General features: G+C 41.5%; 1 protein-coding gene across 8 annotated transcripts in view; it reads right to left on the bottom strand.

The window, feature by feature from the left end:
- Positions 1-19,899, bottom strand: part of LOC109621281 (D(2)-like dopamine receptor) — a 182,891-nt gene that overhangs the window by 12,839 nt on the left and 150,153 nt on the right. For all 8 annotated transcript variants that reach the window (XM_062860612.1, XM_062860613.1, XM_062860614.1 and 5 more), the window contains 2 exons: positions 7,771-7,995; positions 6,801-6,999 (listed from right to left, as the gene is read on the bottom strand). In XM_062860612.1, the coding sequence (XP_062716596.1) occupies positions 6,801-6,999; positions 7,771-7,995 (424 nt within the window). The remainder of the gene's footprint in view (positions 1-6,800; positions 7,000-7,770; positions 7,996-19,899) is intronic.

Genomic DNA, 19,899 nt, shown 5'->3' with positions numbered 1-19,899 from the left:
TTTAGGAGGATTTTCTAGAGAAATTCCTGGAGGATTCCCTGGAGGAGTTTCTGAAGAAATTCCGTTCAGAAATTCCGAGAAAAATCCTGGAGGAAGCCCTGGCGCTATTCCTGGAAGAATTCAAAGAGTAATTTCTGAAAGAATTTGTGGAGAAATCCGTGGAGGAATTTCTGGAGGAGTCCGTTGAGATATTCCAGGAAGAATTCCTGGAAGATTTTCAGGAGGAATTGTCAGAATTAGACGACAAACTATTAGTCCTAGTAAGCCATGACATATGTATATATAGAAAATAGAAAATAAATTTATCATATTTGTTCCCACTGCAAACTGACGTAGTTTGATCTCTGGCTCTCACCATATCCTACCAAATGATTTTGGACCCAAAGATTTCGGATAGTGAAGAGCGTATCAAGCCTAACTTTACCAAACACCATATGTAGCATATAGCACAAAAAGAGATTTTCACATGAGATGCTGAATTTCGTTAAGGACTATTTGTATCACTCACTTTTAGGTATGATTTGTGGAAAAATACCCGGATTTTTCACGTTTCTGAAATTCTCAATGTATGAGTTGCTATGGGAACAGCGAACTTCCCCTTCGATTTTCCACGTTCGTTGATTTTGTTAGATACAGTGTTTGTAAAAAGACACTATATCGTCTTCAGCCAAAGGCTGCACAGACTGAACATTACATACACGAGACAACGGACAACACACTGAACACCCAGTGGCCCAATGGAGAATTTTCCGTTCGACGAAAAGTTTTCCCCGACTGGAGCGGGAATCGAACCCGCACTCCGAGGCTTACGAAACGCCTAGACGACTGACGCCGCTAACCGCACGGCCACGAAGCCCACAGTGTTTGGTAAAGTTAGGCTTGATATTTTTCAAGACTCAAGAAAAAGTTCAAACTTCAAGAACCACAAGAAGAAGTCTCTTCAAGTTTGACTCAAGATGGTCAGCCCGACGAAGAATTCCCAGCAAGGCGGAAGTGGAGACGCTACCCGGAATCGAGTCCATGCAATCCACGGTACGACAAGCCTACCGGCTGTTGTACTTCTGCTTGGCCGTGCGAACTCGGGTGAAATACTGACGATCAAAACGTGATATTGGTTTGATTGATATAAGAGATAAAAGATCTGAAAATAATATCTGAAAAATGTTTCTGAAAAATCTGAACAATATCAAAATTTGTTATTTTAAGATCAAATGAATAGCTTGCTGCTATTGGTTAGATCTTACAAGATCTAAATCTGATCCGATGATGATGTTCCAGGAGTAAATTTTAGATATTATTTTTAGATCTTTTATCTCTTATATCAATCAAACCAATATCACATTTTGATCTCAATATCAAAATATGCTGTTATTGAGCTCTTTTCCTCTTCCCGGGAACTGGTCAACGAGGAAATTTGCGGAACCGATCCTGTGGTCGAGGCTGTGAAGGACCGAAGAGCGCGAGCAAAAATTATCCTTTTGCATGTGAGGGAATAGAAGTTCGCACGGGATGTTCGGTCGAATTTTGAAACAGCATTTGAGGACTTCGGATTGATCCGGAAAGTCGGTCCGTAGAAATTTGTGGAGGAATCCCTGGAGACATTCCTGAAGAAATGCTTAAAAATTCCTGGAGGAATTTCTTGAGGAATACGTAAACACATTCCAGGAGAAATTCCAAGAGGACGAATACCTAGAGAAATACTTGAAAGAATTTAGGCTTTTCCTGAAGGAATCCTTGGAAGAATTGGAAGGAATTCCTGGAGGAATCTGTAAAGGCATTCCAGGGGAACTCCTGGAGCATTTTCAAGTGGAATCCCTAGAGGCTATCCTGAAGGAATCCTTGGAAGAACTCCCGCAGAAATCCATTTGGAATTCTTTGAGTAATTGCTGAAGGAATCTCTGAAAGAATTTATGGAGGAATCTCTTAATTCGTTCCAAAAGGAGTTCTCGGAAGACTTCCTAAATCCGCAAAAATCCGCCTGCGATTTGCTGACAGACAAAACAATGGTGGCAGCCTGGTGGAACGAGCACTTCGAAGATTTGTTTAACGGTAGCAGCGAAGAAGCACCCAGGAGCAAGACTACCATAACGGTCAAGCATTGCAACCACCTACACCGGATAAGGTAAAGAATACCCTTAAGGAGTTGAAAAACAGCAAGGCTGCTGGGAAGGACGAGATCCCGGTCGAACTTCTTAAGCACGGAAGCGCTACATCAATCAATCCACTAGATTATTATAAATATTTGGAAGGATGAACAATTCCCTACCAGCTGTTTGAATGGCCTTTGCCCAATCTAAGGCATAAACTAGAGTGTGCCAATTACAGAGGGATTACCATTTTAAATTCGGCATATAAGATACTGTCGCGAGTCCTGTTTCAAAGACTGACACCTTTTGAGGAGTCCTTTGTTGGCGTATACCATGCTAGTTTTCTTGAGGGCCGATCAACGACTGATCAAATTTTAACCCGCGCATGATCCTAGATAAACTCCGGGAAAATAACTTGCAGGCTCATCATCTGTTCATTGTTTTTCAAGCAGTATACGATTCAGTGAAACGAAATGAGCTTTGGCACATGATGTCAGAGCATGGTTATCCGGCGAAACTAATAAGTCTGATACACGCAACGCTGAATGGACCAAAATCAAGTATTCGGATCGCGGTTGGCACAACGACCGCGTTTGTGACCTTGGATGGATTGACGCAGAGTAATGCTCTTTCAAATTCACTGTTCAACATTCCACTCGAAGGAGCCATTAGGAGGTCTGGCGTGCAGAGAAATAACAGTATCATCACACGGTCGCTCATCCTCCTCGGCTTTGCGGACTATATAGATCTCATCGGCATCGATCGTAGGGCAGTGGAGGAAGCTTATGCCCCTCATAATAGAGAGACAACGAGATGACGATCAATTCTACCAGGATGAAGTACATGGTAGCGGGAAGAGACAGGGGCAGGCCTAGTGGTGTTTGCGCTGAGGTAGTGATTGATGGGGATGTATTTGAAGTTAGTGAAGAAAATGACGTTTCCCGTGAAATGAAAAGGCGTATTGCAACTACGAATATGGCCTTCAACGGATTGCGTAACCAGCTTAGGTCCCGTAACTTGCAAACGCAAACAAAATTTGCTCTATATAAGACGTTGATTCTTCCGGTAGCCCTTTACGGTCACGAGGCGTGGACGTTAAAGGAGGTAGAATGAAAAGCTTTCGGCGTTCTTGAGCGCTCCATGAGGTGTTTTGAAGTATAATTAGCACTTCATGCAAGTTGGTTTATTGGAGGTCCAGAGGAGTTTTCAGAGGGTTATGGAAATGTCTAAAGAATGGTCTGAGATAGTTTCAGGATTTGAAGGGTGTTCAGGGAAGAGCCTGAGGATATCAGAGGTTTTGAAAGGGTTGCAAAGAGGTTTTCATGAGAGTTTCAGAAAGATTTCAGGGAAGTTTTCAGAGAGATTTCAAGGGCATTTAAAGAGACATTTAAGGATTTCGGGCACGGATGGGTCACCTCATATTGGCCCAGTCGAGACAATTGACCATTACAAACCTCCAAGAGATTGAAGAGGAGGTTAGCCGGTTGAATAACAACAATGCCGTTGGAGCAGATCAACTATCAAGCGAGTTACTAAAACACAGTGGAGAAGCACTGGTGAGAGCTGGGTCATTACCAAGATTTGGGAGGAGGAAGTAGTACACTGGAACCTCTTTTTATGCACATGACTGGGACTGCATAAATTAAAAATGTGCATAAATTATAAAAAGGCACAAAAAGAGGGAAATTTATGCACAAATTAAGTGGGGGATTTGAGGAGCCTTTCAAGGGCGTTCTGTCAAGATTTTTTTTATGTTTTCATGGGATTACGGGAAAATCAGCGGTACATATTTCAATAGTATTAAGTGGGTTTCAGGGGCGTTTCAAGGGGATTTAGGGGCAGTTCAAGGGATCTCAAGAACCTTTGAAGGACGTTGCAAGAGGTTTGAGGGGCGTTTAAAGGTATTTCAGAGTCATTTCAGAGAGTTTTAGGGTGTTTCAGGAACATTCTAAGGGGTTTCAAGGGGTTTTCAGGTTCATTTCAAGGGGTTTATGGACTCTATTAAAGGCGTCCAAAGGGGTTTTAGCGGCATTTCAAATTGATTATGATGATTGCAAGAGCGTTTCAATGGGATTACGGAGGTTTCAGGGGCGTTTCAAAGCATTTTAGGTCAGGGTCATATCAGGGGGTTTCAAGACAATCTTGAAATCAAAGGGGTTTTCAGGGGTGTTTTAACCCTTATGACCCCGGCGATGAAACCGAGCATAACAAACGTGTTCGACACCAGCGAGGTTGCGTCGAAACAAATCGGCTCCAAAAGGTTAAAAGATATTGTGTTGGGGTCTCTAAAAATCCTTTGAAACTTCCTGAAATGCCTACAAGATCCCCCTGAACCCCCCACGACCACATGTAACGCACCTAAGTCCGTCCGAAACCCGGGAAAACTCATCGTAACGCTTCCGTTACGCCTCTGAATCCCACCGAAAATGTTTTGAAACATTCTGAATTGCCTCCAAAAATCTTCCTAAACCAAAACCCCTACAAACGCCTCCGCAGCGCTTCTGATAAAATGCTCTGTGGCCTCCTGGAATGACTCCGAAAGCCCCTTAAGACCCACTAGGACCCCATGTAACGCACATGAGGATGAGACCTTCGGGAACAACCAGAAACGTACCTGTGACCTTCCTTTGCTCTCCCCTGTTCACACCCCTTGGCCACTGTTGCAATAGTTCTCGTCATTGTTAAATATTCTTATACACAATATTGGTTCTGAGTAGCTTTTCCTCTTTTTATGCAGGGCATAAAAAAAGGTGCATAAATTAAAAGTGCGTAAAATAACATGCATAAAAAGAGGTTTAAGTGTACCAGAAGAGTGGATGGAAGGTATTGTGTGTCCCATCTACAAAAAGGGCGACAAGTTGGATTGCGGGAACTACCGCGCGATCACACTACTGAGCGCTGCCTACAAGATACTCTCTCAAATTTTATGCCGCCGTCTATCACCGATTGCAAGAGAGTTCGTGGGGCAAAATCAGGCTGGATTTATGGGCGAACGCGCTACAACGGACCAGATGTTCGCCATCCGCCAGGTGTTGCAGAAATGCCGCGAATACAACGTGCCCACACATCACTTGTTCATCGATTTCAAATCGGCCTATGATACAATCGATCGAGAACAGCTATGGCAGATTATGCACGAATACAGATCCCCGGATAAACTGATACGATTGATCAAGGCGACGATGAATCGAGTGATGTGCGTAGTTCGAGTATCAGGGACACTCTCGAGTCCCTTCGAATCTCGCAGAGGGTTACGACAAGGTGATGATCTTTCGTGCTTGCTGTTCGCGTTAGAGGGTGTAATAAGAAGAGCGGGGATAAACACGAGTGGGACGATTTTCACGAAGTCCGTTCGTTTGCTTGGTTTCGCTGATGGTATTGATAGTATAGCTCGTAAATTTGAGACGATGGCGGAAACGTATATCCGACTAAAGAGTGAAGCCAGCCGAATCGGATTAGTCATTAATGTGTCGAAGACAAAGTATATGATGGCAAAGGGATCCAGGGAGGAATCACCGCGCCCACCACCCCGAATTTATATCGACGGTGATGAAATCGAGGCGGTTGATGAATTCGTGTACTTGGGCTCACTGGTGACCGCCGACAACGACACCAGCAGAGAAATTCAGAGGCGCATTGTGGCAGGAAATCGTGCTTACTTTGGACTCCGCAGAACTCTACGATCGAATAAAGTTCGCCGGAACACGAAGTTGACCATCTACAAAACGCTGATTAGACCGGTCGTTCTCTATGGGCACAAAACATGGACCATACGTGCAGAGGACCAACGCGCCCTTGGAGTTTTCAAACGGAAGGTGTTGCGTACCATCTACGACGGAGTGCAGATGGAAGACGGGACTTGGAGAAGGCGAATGAACCACGAGCTGCATCAGCTGCTGAGAGAACCAACCATCGTCCACACCGCGAAAATCCGGAGGCTACGGTGGGCGGGTCACGTCATCAGGATGTCGGATAGCAACCCGACTAAAATGGTTCTCGAGAGTCATCCGACCGGTATAAGAAGACGAGGAGCGCAGCGAGCTAAGTGGGTCAACCAAGTGGAGGACGATCTGCGGACCCTACGCAGAGTGCGGAACTGGAGACAAACAGCCATGGACCGAGTGGACTGGAGACGACTACTATGTACAGCAGAGGCCATCTCGGCCTTAGCCTGATCGAGAAGTAAATAAGTAAGCAAGGTGGCTTTCAGAGGGGTTCAAGGTAAGGTAGGATACATTATGCATCTGTAAATTAAAACCTTGCATTGGGAAGGATCACTAGATACGCCTGTGGGTTCGATAGCATGTACTCTATCGAATTCATGCAGAACCTTGAACAAACAGGGAACTCAACACTTGATTGATTAAACAAAATTTTCTGAGTAAAAATATTCGCATTATACTGGAGATCTAGTTATTGGATACCTATACTCAAGAGAGTCTCACTAATTATTGCCTCAAGCCGTCTCATAGCTCTCCCATCTTTGAAAAAGCTCGACACAAAGTCCTATCTTTAGATTTTTGTCAATCCATTTATAGCAAAGCAATATAAACCAACTGGCGTTTGCATGGTACACTATTCCGAACGCAATAAAGAATGTCAAGGAAAGGTAGCGAAATGCAATTTAATACCAATCATACGTCGAAATTCACCTGCTGTAGCTGGAACCAACAACCGAACAGAAATAAATCCCCAATTCCCAGTTATATGTACCTTCTAAACAGCTCCCCCTCCGGATGCTCCTCCAGGAAGCGAGCCTTCTTCCGCAGCAGCTGTACCGTGAGAGCGTACGTAACGACCATCATCACCATGGGGATGTAGAAGGCCACCAGCGAGCCAAACACAAAGAACGCCCGGTTGTTGATAACGCACTCCTGGGGACCGGGCATGATGTTGTTCTTGTTGATGATACCTAATGGAATGGAAACGGTCGAGCAGAAAAGGCGAAAATGTTTAATAACACGAGTTTATGGCCAATAAGCGTGAACAACAGCCAGCAGCAGCAGCAGCAGCTGACGGAAGTTCTCGATAGGGTAGTCTAAATTAAGCTTTATTTAACGGGGACACTTTCGTTCGGGATCAGAACCACCCCACCCCGGAAACGCCAGAAGAGGTTGGTCGACGAGAAGCGACGACGACGACGACGGTAAGTGGCAATGGATCAATTTGTCCGAGGCTTTTTGTAATTAAAAATAATTCCACTCTAGCGACATCAAGAGCTGTAGTGTCCGGTAAGTTTGACCAATAAGTTGTTCAGCTGTTATTCAGCTGTGTTTCAGAAAAATAATGCATTGATCTTAAATTGGTGAACATACACTCAATCAATTTTACCCGAAAACCCTTGTTTGTAGAACAATAAGAATGCTTTGAATTTTTATGACCATTTCAAAACATTTCCAAACAGTAGGTATAAGATTCAATTTCGAAACTGATTTATTAATTATGGTAAATTTGTCTGAGTGGTGGACTCTAAGAAAACAACACAATTGTTTGCGACAACAATCAATTTCACCTCCCACTACAGTAACCTGAAGCAGCAATTCAGATTGCGGAGCTCTGTGGTGATATCAAGTGGAGTCTGCCATCGGCATGATAAGCGATGAAGCACCTCTTCCACTTGAACAAAAACGATGATTATTATAGATAGACATAAGAACACCTACGTACGTACATACACACATACCTAGAACGGTAATTGAACTCGAAACCAGCATGGCCAACAGCCACACTAGAACTATCTTGATGCCAGTTAATCGTTTGGTCGAGTGATGCCTGCTCCCGAGTGGATTCCGGATGCCTAAATACCGTCCCAAACTGATGAAGCACATGTGGAGGATGCTGGCCGAGCAGGCCAGCACGTCGCACGTAACGTAGATGTTACACCACGTGACGCCGAAGGGCCAATAACCTGAAATGGGATTAGGGAGAAAAAAGGGAAAGTGTCGTCAATTAGCACGTATAGGAATAATTATACCGAAGCACATACATATACGACTATCATAAATAGCTGTTTGGTGTTGCATTGTTTTTTAACCATATTTGGGCCTGAGTTATTCCAAGTGTTATAATAAGTTATATTAAGGCAGTTAGCGAACCACTTGGGCAGCGGCCGGTATTTTGGGCACTCTTCGCTACAACTCAGTCAATTCCAAACCAATTGACTTGAAATTTTGTACACGGCTAGATACTACACGTATCTCATCGCGTTCCAAAAATTGTGTCAATTGGTTCAGAATTGGCTGAGTTATAGCAGAAACGTGCCCAAAATAGGACACCTGCCGAGATGGTTCCACTTCCCTATGGGGCTGTCCATTAATTACGTAAGGGTTTATGGGGGAAGGGGGGGTTTGAGAAATCTTACGCGCCATACAAACATATTTGGGTTCTCATACAAAAAATCTTACAAGAGGGGGATGGAGTGTTGAAAAATCGTAAAATTTCCCTTGCGTAATGAATGGATAGCCCCTATATAGTTTTGGTGCCCGAAAATGTTAAAAGTTCAAATGATGGTATAAATTATTTTTCCGGGTTTGCAAATGGATCGCTTAGCACATCCGGAAAAATAGCTTGCTTAACTGCCCTTGTGTTTACATATAATGAAGTCTACGGATGTAACTTTACATCTTCTTCATTCCCCTTTTGCGGTTGTCTACGTAAACTTGCCGCATGATCCTTTTTTCCTCCGGATATTAGTTGAGAGTGCCATAGGCGATAAATTGACAGAGCCTTCAAGGAGAACAGAGAAATGCCCTACGTTCTCAAAGGAAAAAGCTCGGATCAATTCAGGTGCCTACTTGCGATGAGCAAGCAAAATGTGATGGAATGTAGTTTGAAAATGTCCTTTTCAGTCTCGACAAAATTAAAATACTTATATATAATCTTGTTCACCGTTTCAGTCGCATTTAGTACCTTCATCAGGGACTTTATTTTATTTGATGGGTTTCACATGAATAATTAAAATAACATTACATCCAGTGTGTTCTGTTGAACAAAGGTTATCCAGCGGATTAAATTTCTGAGATCAAAATCATATATAATTACAAAAGTTATTACGCTAAAACCTCAATTTATTCACATGACTGGGGGTGCATAAAATAATAATTGATGATGATGATGATGATGATGATAGAAGTGTACCCACCAACATCGCAAGGATTACCTATGGCTGCAGAATCATTCCGGGAGGGAATGATCTACCTGTTGGTTTGTTGTAGCAGGGTGAGTTAAAATCGCTGAATTCCTTCGGTAGTCAACAAAAAGTTGCTAGCTCATGACAAAAGACTGGCTACTCCACGAACTTAAGTCCGGTCATCAGTTCATAAAACTCCCGTAGGCTACCCCTCCCCGTGTGTGTGTGTAGACCCAGCAATATGAACATTAAAATTTTAGAATATTATAAAACAGAATGATATTGCGAAAGAGCGTAAGTAAAGATATACAGTGGAAAATATTGGAATACAATAAAAAAAATTACCTGATTACACCTGAGAGAGTATGGAGCAAGCCCGTGCACAAGGGGGGGGTTTTGGGTGTTAAACCCTCCCCATTATTGATGATCCATACACTAGGCGCCCCTCCGCCTTTTGCCGAAAATGGGAAAAACCCCTCCCTTGGCGCCACTTCTGTGCACGGGCCTGGTATGGAGGATTAAGTTAACCTTTATGAATCAATTGTACTACATGTTGAAAAAAGAACAATCTCACCCATACGATACTTCGAATCGTTCCAATAATTTGCTCCAAGAATAGCAGCTGGCGTATGCCACAGGTACACCAACCTCAACCTAAACGCTTGGTCCTTCTTATTTCAACCGCAGAAATGCCTCTGCGTCCTGCTCCCAAAATTCGATAGTGAAATGGAATCGCCACATCAACCAGGGATCCAACCAGCTCCAGCGGGAGTTGCGCAGTCATTGCGTAGCCACGTTTTCGGCGATGCAAGGAGCATTTTTATTTTGAACGTCCAACACTGCACCAACGTACATTTTGATGCACAAAACACTTTTTCTGAGCGAAACTCCCGACGAACACGGCACACGGAACTTTCTTCTCCTTCTTTTCTGCCTTGGAATATTAAATGGTCCGGGCTAACTGGATCACACCAACGTTCTTTTCAGCACAATCGCAACCAAAACTGATACACCAATCGCGAACATCAGGATTTAAAAATTAGAAAAATTTGATTAAAAAATTGAAAATAAATGACGGGAGCGAAAAATTTTCACTTCCGTCAATAGGCGCGGCACACTATGATGGGGGTGCATAAAATAATAATTGTGCATAAATTAAAAAAAAAAAACAAATTAATCCACCTAGTGGTGATAGTGCCTTTCTCGTCGAATATGCTCTTATGATCTTTCCGTCGATGTAGGCCAAAGTGTTCTGAATCCTGATACTTTATTAGAAAAGCAAGCATTTTATCCAAGCCATCATTGAATTGACTTAAAACTTATTGATGGCACAAAGTCCGACGTTATGTTCAACGTATAAGCAGAACTGAAAAATATCAGACTTTTCAGTTGACTGTTCGAGCACCTTTATTAACACTGGAGGCCGATCAATATCAAGACGACACTTACAAGCTAAGATATAACTTTTTAAACAATCCCAGATCACTTTGCGATCTTTACGATCTTTAACAATGTTTTTTTTTTCTGCACACTTTAGGTTATATTTTATTATCATATCATAGATTACAAAATTCATAGAAATTTTTACCAGAAGCATAACATTTGAATCTCAGGAATCTGAAAGTATGTGATTGGATGAGATCGCTTCAGCATAGATAAACAGACATATCACTTGGAACAAATTGCGATCCGCTAGCTAGACGGCGGTAGTGAATAAACGTCAAACAGGAGCAAAAACAATGCGTGTACCGTAAGCATTCAATTTGCAAACTGATTAATAATTGAATCAACCGTTGAAAACAATAACGATATGTAGTGAGTATAGTATGTTTGTATGTGGGTTTAATTTACCAAGGTTTTGTTCTCTTACACACAATTAACGTTTGTATTGATTTTGTTCACTTTCGTAGTTCCGGCGAAGCACCAAACACTGGTTCTGCAACCCTACCGATAGTCTCTAATGTGGTTTGAGCCTATTTTCTAGCTAATCGTTCCTCAGGTATTTAGAAAGGCCGTGGTTTGATGTGTCGCATGGTGCATTTGGTCGATGGGATACCCGAAACTGGGTCCGGAGCTCTACCGGGTCTCTCAAGTATAGTTTTTTTTTCTTTTATTCATCGAACACAAGAGTCTACATGAATGAACTTAAAAACTAACAGATTTATCATAAAGTTGAACTTATACGATTATGGATAACATCAATACTAATATTAAAATCAAATCAAATAAATCAATAAAATCAAACACGCAATTGAAAACGGCACATGTTCGTCTAATTGACTCTTGTTGAGCATAGTCAGTGCGTTGAAAGTGTAACCTTAAAAACGTTCGCGTCCGTAAAGGTCTAGGAATGACATTCAAATTAATTTTTGACAAAATGTTATGTACGGTCAAACCCCACGTATCAATTACTCTTTAATATGACTCTTTTTAATTCGTACTCCTCCCATTCGACATTTGTCAAATTGAAATATGATCAAATGTCACAGTGATATACAGCGGTCTTCGAAGGAATAATTCACAAGTGATGTTTCTACAAGAAGCGATTGGAATTAAGGAGACAAGAGGCGTGCTCTGGGATTTTTTGTCCGGAAGTTTAACATTTCCCTTAGTAAATCCTATGCAAACTTTGAATCGCTTGCGCTAAAATTTTGTACAGTTCATATGGGACCTAAATGGAATCCAAAAAGTTGACTGGTTGGAGCGAGGTTTTTTTTTCATTCAGGGTATCGCGCCACTTCGGCGGTGGCTTTTATATTCGTCTGTTTTCCACTATAACTCAGTCAATTTTGAACCAATCGCTTCCGATTCACTCTCAAAAAAGAGTCGACTCTTTTGATCGATTCATTAACTCATTTCCGGAATTTGACGGAAAAAGTCATATTTCGATGTTAGTGGACTCCTTTCTTATACGTCCAGTTTTTGTAAAAAATCAGCTCGCAAGGTATGGACGTCGACTCAACCTTCTGAGCATGACGCAGTGCAATGCAGGATACACAGATTTTCATTCATTCCAATAAAGACTCGAATCACTAGCGCGAGCCGGCTATACATTACACGAATGAAAAATAATCGATTGACAAAGATTGCGATGTTCTTTTTCTAACCATCATTAAAATGCGCAGTCATAACATTTTTCCGCAACTTATTGGACTCGTAATGAACTCCAGCGAATCGTAACTCTTTTGAAAAGAATCATGGTTCACTCGCTCGGTTTCGCGAATCGGTTCTTTGAGTCGATTCGCGAGTGAGTTACCCATGTCTAATCAGGATATCAAAAAAGCCACTATTTAATATTTCGCATGCATGGGTTAGGTTGATTTTTATACTTGGCCACCTCCGGCGGGACACTGGAACCGGTTCCGTAACACAACTGGTTCAGATATGGTCTGAGACTATTTTCTTGCTTACTGTTCATTAGTTTATCAAAAAAGCAGCGGTTTGATATGTCGCATGCATGAGTTTAATTCACTTTTATGTTTGGCCACTTCCGGCGGGTCACCCAGAACCGGTTCCGGGATACTACCGATTCAGGTATGGTCTAAGACCATTTTCCTGCCTATCATTCATCAAGTTATTGAAAATGCCGTAGTTTAATGTGTCGCATGGATGGGTTTGGAGCGTTTTCATATCTGGCCCCTTCCTGGGGTACCGGTCTGGAACACCTAAATGGCCATAACTCCGGAACGGCTGGACCGATCCGAACCATTTTCAATAGGAAACAATGGGACCAGGTTCCGCGTCGAACGAGCCATCGATCATTAAAATCGGTTGAGGTTTACTGCCAAAGTGATGTGAGTTTTTTTTGTACACATACACACATATACACACACATACACACACATATACACACAGACATCGCCTCAATTCGTCGAGCTGAGTTGATTGTTATATGTGACTCGACCCTCCGGGCCTTCTATCAAAAAGTCATTTTTGGAGTGAACATATAGCCACAGACAAACAGACGTAACACCTTGAACGATTTTCATGGAAATCCATCGCCCAGTTCACACTACCATCACCTGGTGGAAAAGTTGCACGAATCACTGTGTTGTGCCATATCGTCAACAGAAGGGGCTAGTGTGAAACGTCAAACACATATAAAAACGATGCGCGCGCCTCTGGTTGTGAAAGCCACAACTATGAAAATTTAAAATGATCGTTAAAAGCGTGGTCGATGGAAATTTCGCCAGTGTTACGTCTGTTTGTCTGTGATATAGCTTTTCCAGTACACTTGGTGTACGAGAAAGGCAAAAATGAGGAAAATTTATGCATAAATTAAGATTGGGCTTTAACCCTCTAATACCCAATCCCGCCTTTAGACGGGGTATAGTTTGAGCATTTTTGTAATTTTTGTTTCGTGGAAAATCATTTTTTTTATATTTTTGGCTGATATTTAGGTCTGTTCTGTATATCTCAAAATGGGTTTTGGTGTATTTTAAAGCGTATTTACATTTTTTTAAATCATTGAAAAATTGATGTTTTAGTCACCTTTTAGAAGTCATTGTTTATTTTGTATTGAATCGCTACAATTAACATATTTTAAATTTTTCCCAAATCATTCTATCCTTGTTTAATAGTTTAAGGGAATCGAATACACTCTCAAATTATTTTCCTTAAAATAACACGGAAAATAAAATTTTCTATGAAAAAAATTTTAAATAATAATAGGGGTACTCACTAAACAGATTAAATTGCTGCGTAAGCCATGATTTTCTGCTTATTTGAAATGTTTCATGAATTTGCGAATGAAATAATCAAAGATTGCCTTGGTGATCGCAACGTTTAATCAGTTTAATCGGTTTACGCTGTTTAGTGAATCCCCCTAATATTTCAACAATCATCATAAAATCTCAAAATGTTTTCGTCTCAAAAAATCCGTTCCCCAAATTGGCTTCCAGGAAAAATATAAAAGTGTGGGAATGTTAAAAAATAAAAATTAGAAAAATCAAAAACTGAAATTCACAAAATCGAGAATTGAAAAGAATCATCTTCCAAAACATGTTTAAATCGATTTTAGATGACGAAAAATGATATTTAGATCAAAATCAAAAATTTGGGTATTAGAGGGTTAATGAGGGAATCTAGTTAGAGAGAACAAGTCTTGCTCCTGGGCATTTGAGGTGGAACTAAAGGGGTTTCCATAAAGTTCCCAGTGAGCCCAGAAAAGGGGATTCCAAGGGGCTTCAGGGGCCTTTCAGGGGGTTGTTTCAGAGGATTTGGGGCGCCTTTTAAGGGCGTTCTGTCAGATTTTGATGGCCTTTCCACGGGATTACGGGAAATTCAGGGGAATTTCAATAGAATTGAGGTGGTTTCGGGGACGTTTCAAGGTGTTTTAAGGGCAATTCAGGGGATGTCAGACGCCTTTAAAAGGCGTTACAAGGGGTTTGAGGGACGTTTCACGGCATTTCAGAGTAATTTCAGAGAATTTCTGGGGTATCAGGAGCATTTTAAGGGCGTTCCTAGGGATTCTAGGGGCGTATGATAGCATTTCAAGGCCGTTTCGAGATGTTTCAGGTCAGGGTCATATCAGGGGTTTCAAGAACATCTTTAAATTAAATAGCATTTCAGGGGCAATCCAAAGGATTTTGGGATAGGAAATGCTCTGAAACTTCCTGAAATGCCTCCAAATTACCCCTTAAAACCCCTCGGACCCCATGTAACGCTCCGGAACCCCCGGAAACTCCTCCGTAACGCTTCCGTGACGCTTCCGTAACGCCTATGAATTCCACCGGAAACGCTCTGAAACATCCTGGAATGCCTCCAAAGTCCCCCTAAAACCCCCTTGGACCCCATGTAACGCACCTGCGACGCTCCGAAACCCCCAAAAGCTCTTCCGTAACGCCTCTGAAGCCCGCCGGAAATGCTCTGAAACTTCCTGGAATGAATCCAACATCCCCCTAAAACTCCCACGGACTAGAGATGGGAAAACTGATTCAATTTTGAGAGTGAATCGCTTCATATTCCGAAAGTCGACTCTTTTGATCGATTCAGTACCTAATTCATTTCGGATATTTTATCAACTGGAAGCAAGGGGCCTGCAACTCTAAACTTCTTCTGGTTTCCTTAAATACTAGGAAATACTAGGAAATACTATTCAAAAATCAGATCCAAGTAAGCAGCTTGCTGCGATGAAGATTTGAAGTGAAACAAACGTCACCGGGTTTGGAATTGTGTTGAAAGGACTATTTTTCCATAACAGTTGCTTCTGGCCCAGAAGGTCTGGGTTGAAGAATCCCAGGGAACCTCGACCCCGCCTTTTATTGTATGGTTTTGGTTTTATAGAGTTCACATCTTGATTGCTACCAAGATTCTCTTGTCCATTGCAGCTCTCAAGTCGTGATTTATGTTGAATTCTATAATACGCTTTTTGCTCCGTATTCACGATCAAGTCACGATGATGTCTTCAGGTTTTGAGCTTAGTTGTAAAATAGTTATTTATGCAACAAGTTGCAAAATGATGATTTTTTCAGCACGAGTCGTACATTTATCCAACGAGGCTTGCCGAGTTGGATAAATACGACGAGTGCTGAAAAAATCGAGTTTTGCAACGAGTTGCATACAAAGTTTTTTGTAATTGCAAAAATATCGCAAAGTTTAATCTCTTCTTGTAACACAAACATGTAACAAGAGAAACCACGTGCGCGCCTCCAAGCATGCCTGCGTTGTATTTTTGTTCGATCAGGTAGGCTGTGGTAGGCTGGGTGTCACGAATTTTCAAGCTCCCGTCATCGTCATGCAGCAGCATAGGCAAGAGCGAAAGCAGTTCCAGCTACAGCATCTACACCTGATCTGCAGTCTGAATCAGAATCTAAATCATCCTGTTTCGGACTCGAGCTGCTCAGTGAATATAGAAGCAGCAGTTGTATCAACGGAAGTGGTAGTAGTTGGGAAAAAGTGTGCGCTGGCAAAAGTGCCGAAAAGTATTACTTTTCAGCACTCTTAAGAGTGCCGAAAAGTAGTACTTTTCGGCACTTTTGTTTTAGTGAAGAAAAGTAGGCCGTTATATTGCCCTTGCCGCGAGTGAAAAGTAGGGGAATATGCAACGCAATTACAAAAAATATTAATCGAAATTACCACTGTACTGGATGGACATCAGTGAGGGGTTTTTATGAACGTTTAAGCTTGTTTAATAAGCACACATAAACCAAAATGAAATCTAAATTTTGTTCGTTTTATTTATGCTTAAATAATAATTTGATGAAACAAAATGAATAACAGTTCACAAGATATTTGTATTATAATTTCTGCTTTCCGAAAAATCACTTAATTCAAACGTGGGTAAATTTCATAAGTGCGTGATTCGTAGTTCAGTCTCCTCCATGCTAGCCTCCATGTCTGTTTTATTTTTCGTTGTTACGTGCGCTGAGAGGATTACACAGGAAATCACAGAGGGAAAAGGGTTTGCCTTGGTTTTGTTTTTTTTTCAGGGCACCGCATCCTCTTTGAAAGGTCTCTAAGAATGTTACTGGCACCCAGTTGGATTTTGTCCCTTTTGAGACGTCCTGATGGCACTGCTTACCGGAACAGCGACTGAGGAATTGATTGTATAATTATAAAAATTTATATTCAAATGGACTTATATTGTATGACTGCTACTTGCCGTAAAATGCATCATTTTAAACTGAAAAGATCACAATATTCACTGAACTTACTGAAGTGGAAACAGAGCTGCTGACATTTGGTTGTGGTGTGAAAAACAAAGCATACAGGATGTCCTTAACTCCTTAACAACAACGATAGCAACAGCTGCTTAGATCCAAAACTTTCGATGATATTTACTAGAAATACTATAAAATACTATCGAGAGCCAAATAGTATATTCACTAGAAAGTTTAGAGTTGCAGGCCCCTTGACTGGAAGTGAATCGACTCCTTTTCGTTTATTTTTGTCTTTTTTTTTTCGAGAAGATCCACTTGCATGATACGGACATTGACGGTTTGCACAAACGTCTGAGCATGGGCAGATTTTCGTTAATTGCACCAAAGAATCGAATCAATCGAATGGCACGAGCCACCCACTCAATACAAATATGAAAAGATAACAATTGGTAAAGATTAGGACGTTCTGCCTTACTGCCTTAAATCATCCTTAAGTGCACAGCATTCGCTGGAATCGTAATGAACATTAGTGAATCGTAGCTCTTTTGAAGGAAAAGAAAATGGGGCCCATATAGCCGAGGCGGTAAACGCACGGGTATTCAGCATGACCATGCTGAGGGTGACGGGTTCGATTCCCGGTCGGTCCAGGATCTTTTCGTAAAGGAAATTTCCTTGACTTCCTTGGGCATAGAGTATCTTCGTGCCTGCCACACGATATACACATGCAAAATGGTCATTGGCAGAGGAAGCTCTCAGTTAATAACTGTGGAAGTGCTCATAGAACACTAAGCTGAGAAGCAGGCTTTGTCCCAGTGAGGACGTTACGCCAAGAAGAGGAGAGGAGGAGCTCTTTTGAAAGAATCACGGCTCACTCACTCGGTTTTGCGAATCGATTCATTGAGTCGACTCGCGAGTGAGTTATCCATGTCTACCACGGATCCCATGTAACGCACCTGTGACGCTCCGAAACCCCCGAAAACTCCTCCGTAGCGCATCCGTAATGCCTTTGAATCCCGCTAAAAACGCTCTGAAACATCCTGAAATGCCTCCAAAATCCCCCTTAAACCCAACGGAACCCTTGAACGGCCCGTGAGATCACCTGGTACCCCCTTAAACCACTTGGGACCCCTAAAGTGCCCTGTAACCTCCCTTCTCTTCCCTATAAACGCCCCTGGGCATAAAAAAAGGTGCATAAATTAAAAGTGCATAAAAATAACATGCATAAATTGAGATTTTAGTGTATTGGTCATTAGGTCAAATGGTTACCCAGCTAACACAAAGTCCTATATGACAGGGGTTCTCAAACTTTTTCAGCTTGCTAGCCACCTTTGATTGTTAAGGAATTTGGCGACCCACCAGCTCGTTGTATCATAACATAAGTCATTTTGGAAAAATTGGATTGACTTTCTCAATAAATACATTTTATCGCTTTCATAGGTTTTAGTAAACTTGCGTAGCACTAAATTATACTATTTTATATTTGTTTTTTGGAAAAGTCAAAATTAGAAATTAAAGTAAACGAAATCAAGCATTTTGTATCGTGGTTTTGGTGCAAAATCATCAATCAGATTGGACTTAAAATTATATTCTATATTAACAACAGGTGGTGATTATCAAAATTCAAAAGAATTTCATCGAAGTTTAGCTTTACTGCAGTTTGGTAAATATAAACAGATAATTGAGTGGAAATTATCAAACGTTCTTTGAGTTCTTGTCGACTTTAGCATTTTTTGCAACAGAAAATGCAAACTGCAAGAAACAACTTAAACCCAGTTTCTCCAGAATACAAAGAAAATCTATGATTTTATCATAATTTTAAACCTTCTGGTTAAAAAATTATCGAAAAACTTAAATCGATTTTACAACGCAGACAGTAGTTTCAATATTTAATATACTACAGGCTAAGACTCCTAGTACAAAAGTTTGACTAGAATCATGGCGAAGCAAAGTGTCATTAAATAACAAATTAGAAAGTGGCCAACAATATCATTTGACATAATATTAATAAGATATTTCTTACAATATCACCCAATATTTCGCGACCTATTAAAATTCAGCTCGTGACCCACCAGTGGGTCGCGACCCATAGTTTGAGAAATGCTGCTATATGATGTTGAATAGGATTCTAAAGTGGAGGCCATATGCGTACCTGCTTCCATTTAACCGCGTGTAAAGCCTCCACTTTTGCATCCTTTTCAACATCATATACGATCGTGTGTTGACTGGGTATGGGGTCTTCAACCTGCCGTAACGTCCACATTGAGACAAAACCTGCTTCCCAGCTATGTACTATGTGTACTATAAGCACTTCCACAGTTTTTTTTCCTCATCTGTAGAGCCTTTTAACCACTGCGTCCATTATTTAGGAATATTGTGGTATGACCCATATTTAATTTGGTGCTAGTCAAGTATCCTGTCACAATTGAGCTGTGATGGACAATGGTTGATGTAACACCTGATCCCAACTAGGCACAACTCGTTTTATAAAGTTTATTACCCTGTTGGGATTACTTCTCCAAATTTCCAAGGGCTCTAGAAACCCTTTACCAAATATCGCGAATCTGTGATGGTACAGCACTCCGCAGTTGCAGAGTAAATGCTCGGCAGTTTCGTTTTCCGTTTGACAGAAACGACACTCGGAGGATTGCATTTTTCCAATCTTACTTAGATGATATTTACTCGGGCAGTGGCCAGTCATCAGACCAGTAATTACCCTGAGATCTCTTTTGTTTAGATTCAGTATGGACCTGGCTTTTTCTGCACTGGGTTTTATGAACCTTTTTGCTTGTGTTCTTACCGGTACCGTTGGAGACTACCCTGGTTCGGACACTTTAGCGGAATTCGTTCAATTGCACTCAGAACACACGCGGTTAATAGTGGGCAAACGAAACACTTTATTCTACTTAACTCCGAGAGAACTACACTTTTATTGGGGCTCAAAAGAATTGTATTGCATTTTAATTTAATGCTCATGCACGCACGATCGAGAGCTAACTGACTGCCCTGAGTATATAAAGCGATACCCTAGGGTCAGTGTGGTGAATATACGCGCGAATACAACCGATCGCGATCGATTCGGTTC

Source organism: Aedes albopictus, chromosome 3 (genome assembly GCF_035046485.1).
Source record: "Aedes albopictus strain Foshan chromosome 3, AalbF5, whole genome shotgun sequence".
Lineage (NCBI taxonomy): Eukaryota > Metazoa > Arthropoda > Insecta > Diptera > Culicidae > Aedes > Aedes albopictus.
This window is presented reverse-complemented; position numbering and strand designations above follow the sequence as displayed.